This window comes from Argiope bruennichi, chromosome 10 (genome assembly GCF_947563725.1).
Source record: "Argiope bruennichi chromosome 10, qqArgBrue1.1, whole genome shotgun sequence".
NCBI classification, from domain to species: domain Eukaryota; kingdom Metazoa; phylum Arthropoda; class Arachnida; order Araneae; family Araneidae; genus Argiope; species Argiope bruennichi.
In genome coordinates, this window is record NC_079160.1 from 118,389,883 (window position 1) to 118,411,653 (window position 21,771).

The following is a 21,771-nucleotide window of genomic DNA, read 5'->3' on the forward strand; positions in this document are numbered from 1 at the left end:
ATTACCGAAAAAAAATCGTAATGTACAACTTTTAGCATTGCAAAACCCTATTATTAAAATTGCTTTTATCACCAATAGCACAGTCGGTCCATAAACGTGAGAAGTGAATGAAAAGTTAGTTTCTATTAATTGAAGTCGAATAAGGAAAAGCAGCATTGATTTTTCTATCCAAATCCTGAAACCAGACGATTGTTCCAGACTTGGTGAATTTCAATTTCGATTTTCAACAAAAAAGCGATAGCAACAATCAAAACAATTGTACACATAAGTCATGAGGCCTCTTTGTACTCTAGTTCCTATGGATTAACAAATAAAGTTCGACTTTGCCTCTAATGGAAAACAATCTTGCACTAGATTCATTGTTATACATTAGTTCATTGTCTCTATTAAATAATTGTCTTAAAACTGCTTACAGAATGGAAGTTCTTGTTGTTGTCGGCTTCTTCATATGAAAATGAATTATATTCGAAAATGAGAGAAGTTAGTAGAACTTATCTTTAGTATTTTTATCGAAACAACTAAATGCAAGTTTCTGGATATCAAAATTGGAAGTTTTTCATTCAAAAATAATACCATCATGAACATATAGAAGTTAAGGTATTATTAAAGACTAATTATGCAACTATTTTTTGACATCGTCCTACGCTACTAATAACTGGAATCTCGAAAATGTTTTTCTTTTCGATTGATTTATTCTTTTGATATTGTCATCGTGATAGCTCTTAACAGTTAATCCCACTTGATTAATTCTCTTTCAATGGATTCATAATTATATATAATGATTATTATTGTTATATCTTTATGTCATTATATCATCACCATTCGGGTTTTACTCGAGACCTTTTTTTCTAAATTTAATCATTATTTTGAAGTATTTGTCATTTTTGTCTGTATTTGATCATTATTTTAAAGTGTTTTTATCGTTATTGTCATATTTCAAATAATCAATAAAAACTACTTTTCTTTCTGCTAAAAATGATATTTTGTATAAACGTTTTAAATTTCCAAATGAATTGCACCTTGTTCGAAATTGATCTATCTAATATCTTTTTGCTTACTGTATCTATTTTCATAACTCCAAATAGATATCAACGAAATTTTGCGCATATGCTCCATAGCAACGAAATAGAATCACTACGTTATTAAAAAGCTGTACACCCCTTAAAGGGATGGAATAGAAATTAAACGTTTAAACATTTTTAAGCCATTACTTTGTAACATATCATTGTGCAAAGATTATATAAACATCTTTAATTTAATAAATATTTCAAAATTAATTTAGATATAATTTGAAAAAAAAAATCAAATTATGTATGTATTAAAACGTGAAATGAAATATATTAAAATGTTAATAGATTTCATTAGCGTTCACTGTTAATAGATTTCATTAGTCACTATTCATTTTGTTTTAATATATTTAATAATATATAGTAAAAAATTTTAATATCTGCATATATATTTAATAATATATTTAAACGGGAACATTAAAATATGAGGCGTGCTAACTTCTGCATGCGTTTATTTGTCCTGTATGTTACGTCAAATACTTTTTGAATTCTTATATTCAGCCCCTTCAAAGATTTCTGTATTCTCATCCTTAACTGTTAATGATTAATTTATTACTATTCTAATGTCGGGTTTACACTCGGCCAGTTATAAGATGGCTAGCAGGCAACACATGCGCAGAAAGGGATTGATTTATGTTTGCCACAATTTCACAGGAGAGATTCAGGCATTCCATGCTTGGCTATAAATTGCCGTTTTGGCGTCCCCGAATTTTTCTTTTTCACTGCGCATCATATTAAAATTATTACACTTTTACACAAAGAAACATGGTAAAATAAAAAAAAATACATATTACATTACATTAACATGTTTACAGAAAGAAACATGGTAAAATAAAAAAAAAGATCAACATACCGAAATTTGGAAAGCTGTAGAAAAGAAATGACAAATAAAATGAAAAAAAAAATACAACATCGCATCAGAAAGAACAAAGAACCGCCAAATTCTACAAACGCATGTACAGTAAGAAAAAAAATATAATTCAGTGGCATGTTGTTGCCCCATCGGGACAATTACTTGTCATGCCATTTTCGAACAGCCTTTCTACGCATGCGCTGCCTACTGCCCGTCTGATAACTGGCCTGGTGTAAACCCGGCATAATATGATAAAGGCCTTTCTTATTCATGGCCTTTCTTATTAATGCGTATACGTTAATACTTGGAATTTCCACTCCAGAACTTATAAATATACGCTTGGCCGTATAAGGTATATGATGTTGATATTGGAAACTTTAAGAAATTAAATTTTAATTTAAAAGATAAAAAATTCAAAGATAAGACACCCAAAAGGGTTCCTTGGTCTTATATACATAATATGTTCTTGATTTGATTGATGATTGACGTAATAAAACATGTAGGCATTTCATGTAAATTGACTCTAAAAATAGAATTCCAATAATTACAAAATTGAAATCATACTTAAGCAAATTTTTGTTGGTCTTCATTAATAAAAATTAATAAATCATTTCAGCTCAAGATTATTTTAAAAAGTAACTTTGAAATAGATAAATATTCTATGTTCCAAAGATTACAACAATATAAAACCTTTTTATTTAGATTAAATAATTAATAAATTACAACCCTTTAAAATGTAGCATTAAAAAATTATGCAAACACTTCTCAAAGTCTGACTCTTCAACTGTTTGAAACATCTAAAATAAATAATATTAAGCCAAAATATATCTTGGATACTCATATACATGGCTAAAGTGGAACTAGATTCCAAATTTTATAAAATTCTGTTGCAATGTTTCATTTCGCATTGACTGACCCAGTAACGTTCGGAAGCGAAATGTTCATCAGAAAATGAATTCAAACTTTAGACTAGAAGCTACTTTAAATATAAATTCCACCTTTTTTTTCCAGCGAATCAGCGAATATGATATTATTTGGAATTGTAGAATAGCACTTTTAAAGTAGAATTTTTTTATTTATTAAATTCTAACAGTTAGAAAAGTACTTACAAGCACATTTCGACGACACTTTAGAGAATTTATCAACTTTTTTTTTAACAAAATCAAAAATTTTCAAAAATAATGTAAATATTGCCCAAAACATTTTACCAGTATTATCTTTTTTATATCACCTAATTGAATTCTTAAAGTTTCAGTCAATTTTTTATGAAATGAAATTTTTTTATAATTTACGCCTTACATCTCATTTTAAAAGTCTTTTTTATCGACTCTTCGGGGTTTTCCAATTGTATACAATAGCTTTGTGAAAATACGATAATAAATATTTAAATTACAGAGGTTCTCATTTTTATTAACTACTGTACAAACACTTACAAAGGAAAAATGTTAAATAAAAAAATTGGAACTAAGTTTATTCTTAAAGCTTTAGCCCAACAAAAAACAAAAAGTTTGAAAAACATTGACAACTTTGTTATCAAGAAAAGAAACGCATTTGTATTTGAATGATAACTTTCTGTATTAAATAGTCTATAGATGGAATATAAAAGGTAATAAAATTCATGTTGCGAATTATGCCTTGCAGAAATGTGTTTTAATTAATTTTTAAACGAAATACTGCAAATTATTCCTTGCAGGACTATGTTTTAATTAACTTTTAAACAACAAACGGCAAATTATTGCTTGCATGAATGTGTTTTAATTAATTTTAAAAAGAAATACTGTAAATTATTCTTTGCAGGACCGTGATTTTTTTTAAATGATCATACCCACTCAGTATATTACTATTATACTACATTTTTCAATATATCTACCCAATGAGATGTTTTATTTAAAAGATTATTTTATCATAAAGTAACATCTTACATTTTCTTTATCTTTTATAACTGGATGCCAAATGATTTTCTTTAAGTGTAGAATTTCTAGACAGGAAAGACTGAATTATTTATTTCCATCAATATTGCAAGTATTATGTTCAGTATCATTTATGATAATTCTTAAAATTATCTGGAATTACTTATAAATTTCTCTTTTAAATAATACAAATTGTACCAAGTGTAATATGTAAGAAATTAAAGTTATTCCAAATCCCGTAGTTAGATTTCCACGTGATTTCACACGATAGATTGCAATATTTATTATTTTTATTGAAATGCTGAACTTTTACATTTTGATTCCATTTCATCAATTAAGAAGAGCTACATTTTGCTCCGCCTTTTTGGTCTTCAGTCGTTCTTTCACCAGTTTTGGGATTTACACAAAAACATACGCCTTTCGACAGTTGGCACTGAGCTCTTTTGTAGTCGCCATTTTTCCTACATCGAGGCACGTAATTTCCCTTTTTCCCTGCAAACAAAAATAATAAAAACTCATGAGATTTCTCGTCTATCTGCCTTTTCTGTAACCGGAAAATTAGTTTACATTTTTATGTTTATTTTTTTATTTCTTTTCATAGAAAGGTTTGAGGAAATGTAAAATTGTAACCAGCAGAAGTGATCTCCCTAAAATTTTCTCGCGTATTCTTTTTAATAAAGATATTTTTAACCACCCACTACCCCACATAAAATTGTGGACCTACTAAAGTCCCGAATACGTTGCATAGTATTAATCTATACTTATAATAAAGCTGAATGTGTGTGTGTGTGTGTGTGTGTGTGTGTGTGTGTGTGTGTGTGTGTGTGTGTGTGTGTGTGTGTGTGTGTGTGTGTGTGTGTGTGTGTGTGTGTGTGTGTTGGCGCTCTACAGACCAGATCGTTCGACCTACAGCTACCAAATTTGGTACATGTATACTTTGGAGGTCGGGAATGTGCACCTGAGTCCCTCTTTATTTAATTTTTAGTTAGAATTTTAATTATTAATTAAAAGCTAACTTTCCCGCCAAAAAAATCTTCATTTTCCCCATCGCCAAATGAGTACGGCTTCAGTTTTATCCCCACGATAATGAGGCTAGGTTTAACATTTTTTGGCCGATTATTTCAAACGATTCTGTTTATTTTCTTAATGTTTTATGCATTTAAAATTAAACATTGTTAATTAATCGATCTTTCAGATTCATTTTGAAATTTTTTTGAATTAAAATAAAACAGAATAAAGGAAATTAAAAATTTCTAATCTACCCCAACTGGCGTAGAAAAATTCCCGCATTTACGTTACCATAATTGGCGTTGAAAATTCACGCATGCGCATTGTGTTCTGATTGTTGACATCTATTATCAACGGATGCGGGCTTGATTTAAATTATTTTTAGGTTAGTTGCATGCTTTTATAATTAAATTGTATTTATGTTAGTTATATATATCTTTTGTATATGGTTATAGTTTTAAGTACATCGTTTTTTTAAGTAGTTTTTTTAAACTGTTTTCGACAGATTATTTTAAACGATTCTGTTTATTTTCTCAATGTTTGATGCATTTAAAATGAAACATTGTTAATGAATCGATCTGCTCATGAAGAATCTGAGAAAATTTTGTTGACAAATTCTTGAGATATTACATAAATTAAGAAAGATATTCATTAGTGCCCATAAAGTTTAAACTCTCAGTGACTTTTTTTTTTCAGTAATGATATTATTAAAAAAAAAAAAAAAGCTTTATTTCAGTAAAAAATATTATTATATTAACTATAGATTAATCTTTTCCACTTTAATTTAAAGCATAAATTCTACTGGAGCTGACAGAAAATTAGAGAGATACATATTACGTTTTGACTGAAGGCGTTTATTATATTATGAGTGAATTATATGCCTATCAAAATTTGAAGTTTTAAAATATTTTGATGAAGAAGCTATTAAAGTAGGAATTGCATAAAATATTTAATTATTAAAATTTTAACGAACATTAAAATTGGCGAACCGGCTGGTCGCCAAAAGCGGCTAGTAAACAATAATTCCCAAATACAGATCTCTGCCGTGAATCGTGCATTTTTACTTAATTTATCGTCCAATGTTGGATAATTTTTCTGGCGATAAATGCTTGACATTTTTTTAATGAAAAATAGGAGTTATCTGATTCAAAATCGTGATCCACGGCCTTATCACTACTATTTCACTCCTGGGCATTTCATTTCATTCAAGACTTTGCATAAAAGATTATATAGATCATTCATCAATAAGAAGTCTTTGTGGAAAAAATTATTTCTCATAAGAAACCTATGTACTTTTATCTTTTTCTTCCGATTTCGCGTACGAATTTTTAAGCCCTTATCTCTTCTTCTGTAATTTGTGTATGAGGAAGTAAAACCGTCGGGAGTTGTCCCTCCAATACTTTCTCACGTACTTTCTAATAAAAGTGAATTTTTATTTTTGACACGTTTATCCTAACCGATAGAAACCAAACAACTACAATTGTAGTCATAACATCGCATATCCAATTCCATATACTTAAATTATTGCGGATGCCGCGGTGGCCTGATGGTAAGGTCTCGGCTTGTGAACCGTAGGGTTTCAAGTTCGAGACCCGATTCCTCCGAAGAACCGTCGTGTAAGGGGGTCTGTTGCACGTTAAATCCGTCATGCCAAACGTCCTCCCGCAGGCGTGGTGTGATGTGGAGAGGGGGATGCCAGCTCAGGTGTCGTCCTCTCATCTGACCACGGTTCAAAATGAAGAGGCCAGTCCCAAAATAGCCCTAGTGTTGCTTTACGATGGGACGTTAATGTAACTCAACTAAACTAAGTTATTGCGTTTTTGAGTTATCTTTTTTGCGTGCTTCTTAAAGTACAAGCCGACAGACGATCCTTCAGGTGTTGTATTTGGCACAAAATTTGATAGGTGTCTTCATCATGGATGCTTCATTTGAGCATCGAATTTTTGTCTTTCTAGCTTTCTTCATTTTGTAGTTACCGAGTTCATTTATATCTGCACGGCTGTATAGACATGTTACTTCACAATGGATTTTGCTTGAAATGTGGCGGAAATTTATAAATATGGGTAAAGACCATATACCAAATTTCATCCATCCAGGTTAAACGTTTTTTAGTTATTTTTGTCACAGGTAATAGGGCATAATCCAAAATTGTGTTTTTCGAACTCAAAGAGATCTAAAGCGTAAGGAAGACTTGTAAATTTCGAGTTCGAATTTTTTGATAAAAACAATATTTTCTCTTCATAAACGAGAAAGTAAAAATGCATTTGTTAACAGTTATTTTCTTTTTTGAAAATAAACGTCATTTTTCAACACATTTATATGAATATTGATTAATAATATTTTCTAAAGTCTAAGGAGAATTTTTACATCATATTTTATCATCACAAATAAAGCAAATGTTTCAAAATGAACTACATTTGAAGCAACAAATATTGTGCTATGATGTCATTTTTGATTTTTAATCTAATTTCTGATTTTTGAATGAATCACTCAAACTTTTTAAACATTCGATAAAATGAATTTCCGGTTGACTATACGTAAAATTAAATAATAATAATAAAGGAGAGTATATAGAATTTTTCAGAGATTTGTTCTGTTACTTAGCATGACATTTAAAAATAAAATCATCGTAAAATAATTTATCGCAAGCCTTAAACGAATCATCGTAAAGCCTGATATTTATTATTGTGAATTTGATTTTTATCCCTTATTTCTATGACGACATGAGGTCGCGTGCAAGCTTTAGGCTTGAAACACATATCATTCCATTTTCTGTTCAAGATCACGATGCAATTAGCTTAATAGGAGCCAAAATTTGCAATTGAAGTCCCAGTAAAAGTCTGCCTGTGCTATTTAAATGGGAAAAAAACTGAATTATATGTGTTTTACTCTTAAGTGTTAATCCGATAGTGTCGTAGCGGCGTCAAACGAATGCTAAGGATTAAATTGACTGTAAAATTATTATTACTTAATTCATTAACAGATTTCATATATTATGGATTTCCTTTTTCCAATTGCAGCTTATTTTCAAAGACTGAATTACCAAAAACCAAAAACATTAAAAAATTATAAAATTAAAATGAGTTATAACATTTTTTTATATTGTGAACATTCATAAAATGTAATCTATTTGAAATATCGAAGTGATTGTTCATTTTTGTTAGTGCCTGTAACATGAAGGAAACAAATGTAATGACTCCCAATTATAAATATGCAAAAATTCCAAGGGGGGGGAGGGTTTCCCTCTTTTTTTTTTTTTTTTTTTTTTCTCTCTTTATATCCAAGATTTATATTTTTGATATCATTAGATACAAATTATGCAAATAATAACTAGATCCAAACTATGCACTTTCAAATTCAGTTATTGCATACAGCTACTTTTAATATAAAATCATTATAGAGCAAAATTCTAGCCTTCTATTCCAAAGTAATTATTGAATTGTTAATAATCAACAGAACGGGATATACAAATTTGTTAAATTTTAATTAATAAATTAGACATGTTTTGATATAGATAGTAGTAACAAAAATGAAATGTTTTGTTCAGGATTGTGGAATCTGAATCAATATGACACGATTTTATTGACAATTTAGGTATATAGGAACCATTATGGAACAAATAATGCTTGAATTGTTAGAAAATATTACAAATAATTCTATTAGTGAAAAAGCCGGCTATATACGAAAACTAATTATAATAAACAGGTTGTTCTTGGAGTCTGGGCATTTCATTATAGTTCTGAAATATATTTCGTCCATTGATATTTTTGAACTGAAATATATTTCGGATTCTATTATTGATGATGTTGAATAGTATTTTGCATTTTGCTGATATTTTTGAACCAAGATGTGATTCGGATTCTGTTATTGATAGGGTGAATAAAGATGTGTTTTGGATTCGGTTGATAGTGGTGAATAGAAATATGTTTTAGATTCAAATGATATTTTTGAACCAAGATGTGATTCGGATTCTGTTATTGATAGGGGTGAATAAAGATGTGTTTTGGATTCTGTTGATAGTGGTGAATAGAAATATGTTTTAGATTCAAATGATGTTTTTGAACCAAGATGTGATTCGGATTCTGTTATTGATAGGGTGAATAAAGATGTGTTTTGGATTCGGTTGATAGTGGTGAATAGAAATATGTTTTAGATTCAAATGATGTTTTTGAACCAAGATGTGATTCGGATTCTGTTATTGATAGGGGTGAATAAAGATGTGTTTTGGATTCTGTTGATAGTGGTGAATATAAATATCTTTTAGATTCAACTGATCATTTTTGACTCGAAATGTGATTTGGATTCTGTTTTTGATAGGGGTGAATAAAGATGTGTTTTGAATTCGGTTGATAGTGGTGAATAGAAATATGTTTTAGATTCAAATGATGTTTTTGAACCAAGATGTGATTCGGATTCTGTTATTGATAGGGTGAATAAAGATGTGTTTTGGATTCGGTTGATAGTGGTGAATAGAAATATGTTTTAGATTCAAATGATGTTTTTGAACCAAGATGTGATTCGGATTCTGTTATTGATAGGGGTGAATAAAGATGTGTTTTGGATTCTGTTGATAGTGGTGAATATAAATATCTTTTAGATTCAACTGATCATTTCTGACTCGAAATGTGATTTGGATTCTGTTTTTGATAGGGAAGAATAAAGATATGATTGGATTCTGTTGATGGCTTTGAACCGATATGTGATTCGGATCCTGTTATTGTTAATGATGAATAAAGATCCTGTTTTGATACTGGTGACGATGGTGAGTAGAATATTTTCTTTCCATTCTGTTGATATTTTTGCGTTGTATATCTCAGGTTCTGTAGATATTGGTAATTCGAAAATTTTAAAAAAAATGTGTGTGGTTAAGATGTGTTGTTCCAAATCACTTATTATTTGAAAATGTAAATATCCTGCTGTTTATCTAAAGTTTTGAACAATTTATCAGATACGTGAAGAATCCGATTATTTTTAAGTCTTGCTAAATAGAAATACTCCTGAGATTCAAACTGTTTATCGGACAAATGAAACACAATTTTTATATCAGGAGAAAACGGAGTATACTAATATTAACAAATGAAATCGTTGCCTTTGACTACAATGAGTCATAATTATTAACGACTTTGGTGAAATCATTGTAATGAACAATAAAATAGTAAGAAAAATAATGAGTTAAAAGCAGAAAAGTAAAAAAAAAAAAAAAAAATCAAGAAAACTATCCATACCATTTTTTCTGTCTTGAAGAGCCTGAGCTCGGTCCTTCTGGCATTGACTGTCCGCTAATCAGCATGAAATGGAAAAGAAATCAAATAATTGGATTGAATTCATTCTTATTCTAATTAAAATTTATTGTTCAGAAATAAGTAATAATAAAATTTAATACTAAAACCTCTCTCCATGAATAAAGTAAATTTTTTATATGAATGAATTTTATGTTTTAAGAAATACAAGGTGATTTTGGAGAAATTTTCAAGAAACATTACTTAGGTGCGTAGAGATGAGCAATGCTTAGAATATGAAAATCAGATATTCCTCATTTAATTTTTTTAAAATTCTTTTCATTTGCAACCATATTTTTTAAAAAAGACCCAGCAACAATGTTACAATATCTTCAAGATATTGTAATTGGCATTCAAAATACCTAGAATCATCACAAAAATATCGTACAATATCTTGAGTTAATGAGGAAATAACATTTATGTGATGTGATTCTTTTTTTTTATAATTTTTTATTAATTGTTCTCAATTTTATTTGCAAACATTTTATTTATTATAGCAAATTGAGGTGAATTATTTAATAAATTAATTTTTTCAATTAATTTAATCAATTTAACATAATAAGTAATATAAGCTTTATAACTCTTTCTTTATGGAAGCGCCTGAATCGCCCTTCAGATAAAGTATAGCGACCACCCGAGTATTCAAAAGAAATTTCTGTACTCTTCATACAGTAACGAATTCTTTGATCGTTAGAGTAAATCGTTCAGGAAGTTTTGGGGAGAAAGATTTTCAGTGAGATCTGAAAAAAAAGTCCGGACATAACATCTGTTGTTATCTCTGTACATTAAAATTGGAAGTTGACATTATGATTATTGAAGGAGTCGAGAAAGAAATTATCTTATCTATGAACGTGAAGATTCCAACGTTTTTGGGTTATTATAAATCAATTGACTCAATTAGTTAACAGTAACATTTAACAGAGAAAATGCCCAAGTCAGCAAAAACCTTAAACTTAAAAATACATGTTGATAAAACGCAACATGTATTTTTCGTATGCTGATACAATTTTGCCCATCTTGTATCTTGTGATAGAAAAAAGAAATCCGAGAATTCATTGGGCTGTTGTGTGTTGGCTTATGGCACTTTATAAGCCCGCTGACAGTTATCTGTCGACAATTTAAGCCAAGTGAGCGGCTCTTGTTTTTTCAGTAGAGCCAACTAGGGCCAAGAGTACGACTTAGCTACTTCATGCGTCACATTCACTTGCACAGGCCTTTTTCACAGGAGGGGAGGGGCACATTCGCACACCTCATAGATAGAGCGCAGAAGAAGAGCAACAACCATGCCTGAACCAGGACTCGAATCCGGGACTCCCAGATCAAAGGGAAGACGCGCTAATCCTATGACAGGACGCCGGCCATTCATTGGTTTTAACATCTTAAGATCGACTGGAACCAAACTTTCTTTAATCAAAAATTTCAATTGTTTAAGTCGTTACGTTTTTGAGATATGGTATTCACATCTACGTCAAAATACGGATCAACAGAATCTCAACTGTGAAACGATTTTGATCCAAAATTGGATACACATTTACAATTTTGATGATAAAATCACATGTTTCATCTAACTTTTGTGATTTTAAGTTTTCGTTAGACATGCATTTTCAGTAGACAGACAGGCAGAATTCTCAATGGCAGATTTTTGCTAAGTTTTTTTTATCGATATCAGCAATTTTGGTTTAAACATCTCCCACGAAATTTCATCTATCTAGCTCATTGTCGTTTTGAGTTAGCTTATTTATAGTTATAATACCAAAAACGCATTTCAGAAAGGTGCAAATCTTGGAGATTCATCAAAAGCTCGAGATCTAATTTTTGGATAAATATAATGCCTTTTCTTTTCTATATTTCGAATACCAGAAAGCAAAAATTAAACTAAAAACTTGTCTCAGTTTCATTACAACGTTAACATGAAATCTGAAGATCTTACGGATTTCTTCGCGTACACTTTGGTCTTTTTACCCATCTCTTATTTATATTAATGAGAATGCAATAGCAAAAAATAATTCAGAATTCTATAATGTGATACAGCAAACTAAGATGTAGAACGAATTCTCAGAAATGACTACCAAAAAGTAAAGTTTGCTTACCAGTTACAACATGGACGATTACAGCCAATGCCTAAGTAAGATATAAAAAAGAAATAATCATCTTGCCGACTATTGCGACTACTCAGTTTTAACACTCTATATGCTAGAAGTTTGAAAACAATTCATAAATAAAAAAAAGGAAATTAGATATTAGAATAAAGTTATCGAAATAACAAATTTTTCAAGTGAAAGACCATTTTTATGAAGGATCTATATGTTTTATTACCTTAATCTTTATACTATGAGTTGTTAAAAATAACTGTTTGGTGCGACCAGTTTTATTGAGAAACTGAATACTGCTTTCTCGCTCTTTTATTATAATTTTTTTAAAAATATATGATTTGTGGCTTATTTTAATTGTACGTTAAAAATACAATTTCTTTACATACAACTAAATCTCTTAATCAATTTTTATTCGTTGAAATTAAACGAATCTAGCTTCGCCTTGTTGATGACGTCATCGATGACGTGAATGACTGCAAAAGATGGTGAATGATTGTTTCATTTCAGTTTTTGAATTTATTTCCCTTTCGAATAATGTGATGGCTTGATCTTGATCCATACAAATAAACTCGATATGTCTTGCTGCGTGGTGACGTAAATGGTGATATCATAGACAAATGATAATCCATTTTGTAGACCATCTAACTACAAAGTGCCCCATGCTGTTCTACGAATTCACATCGATTTCCCTCCTGAGGAAAAAGAAATACAACGCATTTAAAAATCGCTTAATGTGTATTACATACACTAAAAAGCAGCTTCAATGGTCTCCCCAATTCTTACTCGCAGATTCTATAATAAAAGTGTTATCTCAGAAAAAAATGCTGCATGGCATTGGCACGCAATAGTTACGAAGCATTAATTTTTTGCGTGAATTTAGCATTTTTACTCAATCTATCATGTCATCCTTGTCAAGTGTTTTGAAAATTAATCCTCGGCTTGGGGTTAATAGTCCCCGAAAAACGAATTTGTGTCTTAGACGTGTTTTCCCCAACAGAATGGAACAAAACTTTCACACAGAACTGCAATTGCAGTCACAAAAATCCCATAATAAATTTGATGTATTTCAGTCATTCCGTTTTTTTTATCGCATTTAAATGTTTTTAAAAGTAAAGACATACAGACTGTCAGCTCCTTTCTGGATTTGACTCAAAATCTGATCGGTGTCTACGCTATATGTATTAAATTGATGTATCGAAATTTATCCATCCATTTTCTAATTATCGCGTTAACATATTCGAACAACCGGACAGACGGAGTTCATTTGAACGGATTTTGTTCAAATGTTGATAGAAATTTACAAATTCGGTATAAAGGCAGTATACCAAATTCTACGCTTCTGACTCAAAGCGTTTTTAAATTATATTTGTAGCGAACAGACTGGCAGACATGTTCCAAAAATGTGTTTTTCGAGTTCAGGCAGGTCTAAAACGTAGAGATTCGTCAAAATTTGACGATTACAATATTTTCCCCATGCTTTATAAACGAGAAAGTAACTAACAGCATTGTATCATGCACGGTGGCCGATGTATGATGTTTAATGCTCTTTACTTAAGATTTCACTTAAATATTATAATTAGGGAAACTGAAAAAGTAATTTATCTTACAAAAAAAAGGCATCACCTGTCTTTCTATCATAAAGTTTTACAAAGACGTTCAAATTCCACAGTTTCGAAACCATTCCTCTTTTAACTGAAGGATGGATGCTATATGCAAAGTGACTACCAATAAAAAAATTTTAAAAATTGCAAGATTTGCTTTTAAATCCATGATTTTTAGTTACATTACAATTTCAAAGCTGCTTCTCTGCAATACGTTGCATAACATTATTATTTTTAGTTAATATACTTGTAAAGAGTTTTGAAAATATCATAATGTTTGTGTTTTATTTTTGAAAGTTTTTGATTCAGCACTTACAGACAGGCCAAAGATTAATCTAATTCAGTTCAGTATAAGAAATGTCCAAACCTTCATTGTTCGAAGCAGAAATATTTACACACAAAACCTTACAAAGCATTTGTTCAAGAAACAGGTCCATTTTCCTAAAAAATCTTAAGAATTCTCCACTTGGATTAATTGTAAAAAATTAATAATAATTTGTTCTATAATAATGTTTTTTCAAAATACACTTACCAAAGCAATAAAAAGAAATTTGCGGGGCATATTCAATTCTTGATTTATTTTCTGTAAAGATAAATGTTTTTAAAACTTTTATTTAAAATAATAATAATGATAAACAGTAGAATAGGAGACACATATGTAAAATTTCAAAATTAGAAAGATACCATCAAACAACCCTATTCAATTTGGTAAAAGTGTGTGCTTTTATTTTTGATTCAATTACTTTTTATATTCATATTAAAAAAAACTTTGTTTTAAATTACTGGGGTTTTTTATTTATCCAAAATATGTTTTAATTTTTCTTTTTTAACTCTTGATTGTGTAGTGAGTCAATTTAATTTTCTTAGAATTTTATAATACTGCATATAAAACTTAACTACAACACTAAAAAATTATATGTCGGTTTTAAAATACATAATGAAATATTAATAACTGTAAATTCATGCTTTCATCGACTCTTTAATTTCGTATTTCCAAAAGGGGGAAGGTCAGTTACAGTAATTAATGGGAACGAATTTTGCAGATTTTGTCATTTTCTTTTATTTAAAATGATCTTATAAGATGAGAAATGGGTCTTAATTTGGATAAAAAAGCATTGTTTCATGAACCTTCTAGAGCATGATTATGCACTTGTTTAATTAACCTATCTTAGTTACAGCTATGTCCATAACTACTATGTTCCCAGTTATCCACGTTTTTCGGCTTCTGATTACTCTAACGAATTGAATTTATCCTTCTTAGTTACAGTTACACCCATAATTACTCTGTTATGTTCCCAATTATCCACGTTTTTCTGCTTCTGATCACTCTAAAGAGAAGATATATTCGAAATGATAAAAAACTGTTGATTATTGCCCTAAAATTTATTTTACCATCCGTTCCAACAACCCCAAAGTATCCTTTTTTTCCCTCGGTATTTCAATAAAAAATAATTCAATCTCAAGGAATATGTTTTTATAGAAAAAAATAGTTCAACCTTAATTAATTAATTAATTAATTAATTTAATATTTAGTCATTAATAATCGTGCAATTCCAGTCTTGTCATAAATAATAAGGAAATGAAGCTCTATATTAACAGAAATAAAAAGCTGAGTATTATGAAACATGGGAAGAAAATATCTAGGACTCAGAAACTCACTTTAAAAGGAATAAGGACCAGAAATTCAATTTAGTAATAGAAAAAAGGGCTCCCATTTCAAATAGAACATCCAGTCACCTATTCAAGACATTTTGCTGTGGCATCAATGCTACCATAAAAAAATCAAATTCATGGATAGGACTTGGTTATTTAATTTTTATCTGATTCTTGTAATTCTCTAGTAATCATTTACCGACAAAACACATTTTTATTCTTCAAATTGGTGATCTTCAAAACACTCACATTGAATTGGTCAAAGCAACATCATCAGTCTCTCAACCGTACAAAAATACTGGATTTTCATTCTAGTATTTTCAATTTGCATATTTGCTGAAAAAGCAATGAGATGTTAGATTATTTCCTCTATTTTCACAGCCTTATTGAAAAAAGTAAAATTCGTCTTCTTTATATTCCTCTCTCGTCACTTTTTTTTCTTGTTGTCGTTTTTCTGACTTTTTTCTATATTTGACGTCAAAAGTATAAAATCATAACTAATAAACTAATTTCATTCATGAAAAGTGATGTGTATGCAGTTCACGTGATGGATTCTCTAAAAACGTCAGTTGTCATAAAATAATGAATATTATTAGCCGGAAAGGATGCTATGTGTTTCTAGATTTATTATCTCGCTTTGCCATAAAATAAATTATTTCAAATGGAGGAAAAATATAGGCTTTGTAACATTAAAAATCAGTCAATATTTACTGCGCGATGAAACTTTCCAGAGATAATTAAGAATAATATTTTGTTTCCTAGCCAAATATCTAAAATTGAAAATTCAATCCTATTCGTAAGTTTTATGTTCACCAAATCCAAAACTTATAACTTAGCAACTTACCTTGCAAATAACCGATATTGAGAATGAATGATGATACTTAGTAAAGTTTTGGTTTCATCTTTTAAATATGATTACAACAGCAACAAAAACACTAGAAAATAATACTGAACCATAAGGGATATTGCCCCCGAGGCTTTCTAACATATTCTCCAATGAAGATTTTATCCCCCCTTCCTCCTAGTAAAATTGTGAATCTTGGGTAAGGCCTCAAACAACTTGCATGCCATTGGTGAAGGATAGTAACAATATTAATCTTCGGCCCAAATCTGGCATTTTTACTGAATCTATCTCGAGGCTATGCATTTTGGACATCTTTTTGTGCTGATCACAATTTGACACGAAACTTGTGTTATAATTGCAAGAAAGCATACCGAATTTCATTGATTTAAGTTATTTTATTTATAAGTTATTGCTTTTATATTCTTGCGAAAGTACAGATTGACAGACGGTCAAACGTTTGACGGATTTGCTTCAAAATTTCATAAGTATCTATACTTAAGATACTAAATCAGTGCACCAAATGACTTAGCTCTTTTCGTTTTGTAATTATTGAGTTCACTTATGCGTGAACAGCCGGACAGATAGACTTCCTATCAATAGATTTCATTCAAAATTTGATAGAAATCTTCAGATTTGAGTGGAATTCCATAAACCATCTTCCATATCTATCAAAGCGCTTCTAAGCTATCGTTTTAACAGAGAGGCAGATACTGTTTTGAGCAGCAAACGGACACATATTTACAAAAGTGCATTTTTTTTAACTCAGGAGGTCAAAAATGTGGAAATTCGTCAAAATTTTGAGTTCGGATTTTTTTTATTTTTTTATTATTATTATATCTCTTCCATACTTTGTATACTGGAAAGTGAAAATGAGACAAATTGTTTTTCTCTTCCTTTTAGAGTGTTAGCTTGCTACGTTTTCATCCGTGCATACTGTAGCTACTGTAACATTCCCCGTTTCCCAGTACTGATAAAACATTTACAGTCAGCTATGTCGTCGCTGTTACTTACTAAACTCCTCGAGATAGCCAGCTGGTGGATCTTTTCACCTGGGTGGTCTCGCATCTGTTCATTAGCGACTACAATGAAAGACCACCTGTGGAATTCCTCGTCCAAGATATATTGATAGTAACTTCAAAGAGAAAGGGGTGTCCAAACACCTGGATGCTAGATATTTCTCTTTGTGAAAGGACCTTCCCACGACCCACTGGCGCCGCTGAGAGAGCATATTGCTGAACCCCAATTGGCCGAAAGAGAGCTCCAATGACCAGGAGATTGTCACCGAAATAAAGTGCGGAGATTTTTTTTAAGGGAGAGAAGAAACGAATTGCAGGAGACTGTTGGACTATGCCCACGAGTTCGGAGTCCGTAAATCAACTGAGTTTCAAGAGACCCTTTGACTTTGACTGTTGTATCTCCTACTAAGGTGTAAATAACTATTTATTTAACCAAGATTAGAACAAGTTGTTTTTTGTATATATAGGGCTGTAAAATAAAGAATTGTCTGGAAATTCTGCTTCGTCATTTGATCAGTCTAGATCAGGATATTACACGACCATTCTCAATTGTCTCTTTCTTCCAATTATCCTTCCTGATAATACATCTACTTTTATTATTACAAAACAATTTGTCTCATTAAATTATTTTGCATTTAGTTGTTTTGAAAGCATCAAATTTCAGTCTTGTATAAAGAAATTTCTTATAATAATAATAATAATAAAAAACTAACGTAGAGTTCTGTTTCATCTTCTCGTTTTATTGACCTAATTGGTTACAAAATTTATTGCTTCCATTATATAACTGAAAATTACTAAAATATTGTTATAAAATGAAAGATCATTTGAAGTAAATGCAATAAAAATAACTGACATCATAATATATTCCGAAAATAAACTTAATAAGTAAAAAAATATTCTCAATAAAGTTTTCTTCTTAATGAATGAACAACTTGGATAGACTAAAACTGTTTTTCTTTTTTTTTTTTTTTCATAAAATCTCATTAGTTTAAATTGATTCATTTTAATAACAATAGGTAAGTAATCAACAACCGTAATATAAAATTTCTTTTTTTGTGTTGCTAAAAAGGATCCGCAAGCAGCAAAATTTGAAATAATGCTCGTTTATGAGTGCAAAGTTGTTGCGGATTTAGATTTAATAGAGGAGATGCATATCTGACAAATTTTTCGGCAAATTTAGTTGCAAAATGGAAGTTTGTGAGTTTTGAGTTGCTTCTCAGTAAATCAAACCAAGGTTACAAAATGCAATTGTTTAGGGGTTTTTTTAAAAAGCGAATTAATCACATAAAGCATGTCAAATAAAGTTGGTTGTGAAATATTTGAGAAGAAAATCCTGCACAATTCCTTTGACAAAGAGCCAGATAGAAACTTGTTGCTTGGTCTCAGCGACAGCTCATCAGATCTTAGAGGTAGGGTTAGATGAAATCCTTCTTGTGTACAGCCGACCATCCAGGCACCACCGAAATTAGCAGTATGGGCAGGATTTGTTGTGATCGACTGCTGCTTTATCAAAATCCATCTACTTCACTGACCAATCCTCCAAACTGGCATCCTCTACGAAGCGGTTGGTTGTTAATAACAGTGTCAGGAATCTTTTTACCTCCTAAAAATTCTATTTTTTTTTCTACATAATTAGTTTTTCATAGTAAATACCAATAACCCGGCTCTGTTACGCCAATATTCAACTTTTTTGCACTACTTTGTTTACGCTGCGCAAAATAATCATGATATACAAGCTTAGCGGCCCGCTGGCGAAAACTTTTGAAAATCAAGATCTCTCTCATTTCTTGTACATTTCCAAAAGTGGATGTCACTTGCAGAGCATGAGGAAAAATAATTATGTGCACCATTTATGTTACAAAATGTCTCGCATCAACCAAAACACTCTAAAGGTATTCCAAAGTACCATTTCTTTCTGCCGGTTTGTTTTTATTTTAGTTGTTGTTATTTCATTGTTCTTATGATTTGGATACATTCGGTGATAAATTCGGAAACTTCTGATAATATACTAATACTTTGTATACATTAAACTTTTCATAAAACAAGTTCACACATTTCTTTCACCTGAACTGAGAAAATAAATTTGTAAAAGAAGATTTGTAAATTGATACTTCCGAATCAAAGCAATAACTAATTTAAAAAGAATGAAATTTCAAATTTCTTCGATAAATATTTATTTTATTAAAAGTAATTTTTAATTTCACTTATATTATCTCCTGAAATATGGTTTAATTTTATTTTTTTAATTTCAGAGTGCAAATTTTTCTATTTATATAGGGAAAGATTCATAAATCCTTCTAAAATATAGTTTCTACGCTATAACACACTATTGACTTTTTTGTTTCAAATTTAATTGAAATGTTGACTGCTGTCTTCTTACATACATCTAATTATATTTTTAATTTAAATTCCATATTTTTTCAGTATAAGTATTCATGAATGCAGTCGGTAATATCATCATATAAAAATACTATAAAATTTAATATTGTGAAACTATGATACTCACCGCACTGTCAGTCTTGATGAAAAAAATTGTATTCCTGTAACTGTGAATGTTGTTTTCAATAATAACTGTTTTTCTCTCTACTTTATCTATTTTATCAGATGCAACATTCCCATTTATATTACCTCTCTGCAAATTCGATCCAAGAACATCATCATAAAATTCGATACAATTTTAAATACATTTCTATTCTTTTTCCCTGCGTCATATTATTCAAAGAAGCTATTAAAACGCTTTTATTTCAGTATCGTATTCGTTCTGGAATAACTTGTTTTAAATGTTTCATTTTTATGAGACGGAATATTGGTGACATATAAAATCGTTTGGTTGTTTTCATAATAGTCTGATTAAAAATTCTTTCAAACAACATTTCCAAATTTTTGAACTAATTTGATTACGGAAGTAAACAAAAATTATTTTGTAAAATATTTGACGATGATTGACTCATACTCTAATTGAAGTGCTATAATAAAATCAGTACTGAATATATTAGAATCAATGTTATTCTTTTTTTCTTTTTTTTTTTCAATTTTCACTATTTAATAAACTTATTATTGATTCAGAAATCAATCAAATTATATTTTACAATTAATAGCACGAAGCAAACTATTATTGCAATTTCATTTATCTAAATTTTCCCTTTTTTTCACTTCGTCAGGATTTGGTGGAAAGGTTTCGACTTCGGGAGTGGATGACTTTTTGTTTCGTAATCTTATTCCGCCATAAATTATTTAAGTATGTGGGACTGGTAGAAGTTAAATCTGTCATCGAAGACCAAACATCTTCCGCTAGTTTTGATGCGATAATTTCGAGAGGGAGAAAGACCTCATGTGACTGGTGTTCAAGTCACGTCTTCGTCAACTGACTGGTGTTCAAAATTAAGACAGTAATCTCTAAATAACCCTTGTGTTTCTTCTAAGTCGAACCTAAATGCAACTAAACCTAACATTTCATTTTTCTTTTACTAAGCCCTCGATATTTAGAAGTTTTAATTTAGTTACATTAACGTTCCGTTTTAAAGCAACACTAAGGCTATTTTGGGACGGACCTCGTAATTCTGAACCACGATCAGATGACGAGGATGACGCTTGGATTGCCTCCCCTCTCCAAACTTCCACGCCACACCAGCGGGAGGACGTTTGACCCCGACAGATTTAACGTACACCAGACCTGTTTACACGACGGTTCTTCGGTGGAATCGGATCTCGAACCTGAAACCCTCCGGTTCCGAAGTCGACACCTTACCACCAGCCACCGCTGCCCCTCGATATTTACAAAGAAAAGGAGAAAGAACACTATGAAAAGTCTTTAGACATATTTCAGGCCTAAATATAGTCACCAACCTTTTTTTTTTTTTTTTTTTTTTTTTGGAGAAATAAGCAATGATTTGTGTGGTTAGTTAACTATAAATTTGATCTCTGAAAAATTAGAGATTAAACACTTTTTTGGAAGATCTTTATATTCGATTACCTTTTCCACAGTGAACAACGATTAAAAGTCAAAGATACAGAATGAATTTTAATTAGTCTATAATAATTTTACATTGTTGTATTTTTATAATTTTTTTAAGTTTTAATCATTGTAAATAGAACATCAAATCCTTTTGCTCAAAGGAAAAAGAAGATGCTTTAAAAGTGAAAATCTACAGAGAATGCGCAACAATGCACCGGGTTAAAAATTTGGCTAAAGATTCGTTTTGTTGTTATTATTATTATTGAAAATGAGACCGTTTATGGCATTTTTAAAACTAATAAATTCTTGTGGATCTCACTCTTTTAAATGTAATATGTCGTATGAACTATGATAATAATCATGTGGATAAATAAGACGCCCAATACTAAGTACCAGAAAAACGGTAGATCATACTTCTCTCTAAACTCACTGTTAATGACCTTACATCGATTTTTTGAAAGTTAAATGGATTTCTCTAGAAATAGTGTTCCA

General features: G+C 30.3%; 1 protein-coding gene across 1 annotated transcript; it reads right to left on the reverse strand.

Annotated features, from left to right (window-relative positions):
* Window positions 1-4,077: 4,077 nt before the first annotated feature.
* On the reverse strand, window positions 4,078-19,973 carry LOC129988001 (SPARC-related modular calcium-binding protein 1-like). The gene is made up of 5 exons (XM_056096067.1): window positions 19,831-19,973; window positions 14,344-14,394; window positions 12,208-12,238; window positions 10,064-10,117; window positions 4,078-4,322 (listed from the first exon to the last, which is right to left on the reverse strand). The coding sequence occupies exons 2-5, from the start codon at window positions 14,371-14,373 to the stop codon at window positions 4,165-4,167; spliced, it is 273 nt and encodes a 90-aa protein (XP_055952042.1). The 5' UTR covers window positions 14,374-14,394; window positions 19,831-19,973; the 3' UTR covers window positions 4,078-4,164.
* Window positions 19,974-21,771: the final 1,798 nt, after the last annotated feature.

Excerpts from the sequence above, each read along its gene's own strand:
- LOC129988001 (XM_056096067.1), bottom strand. The coding sequence starts at position 14,373 with ATGCCCCGCAAATTTCTTTTTATTGCTTTG. Across the intron at positions 10,118-12,207 it reads AATCGTCCATGTTGTAACTG|CGGACAGTCAATGCCAGAAG; the intron begins GTAAGCAAACTT and ends CATGCTGATTAG. Across the intron at positions 4,323-10,063 it reads TCTTCAAGACAGAAAAAATG|GGAAAAAGGGAAATTACGTG; the intron begins GTATGGATAGTT and ends TTTTGTTTGCAG.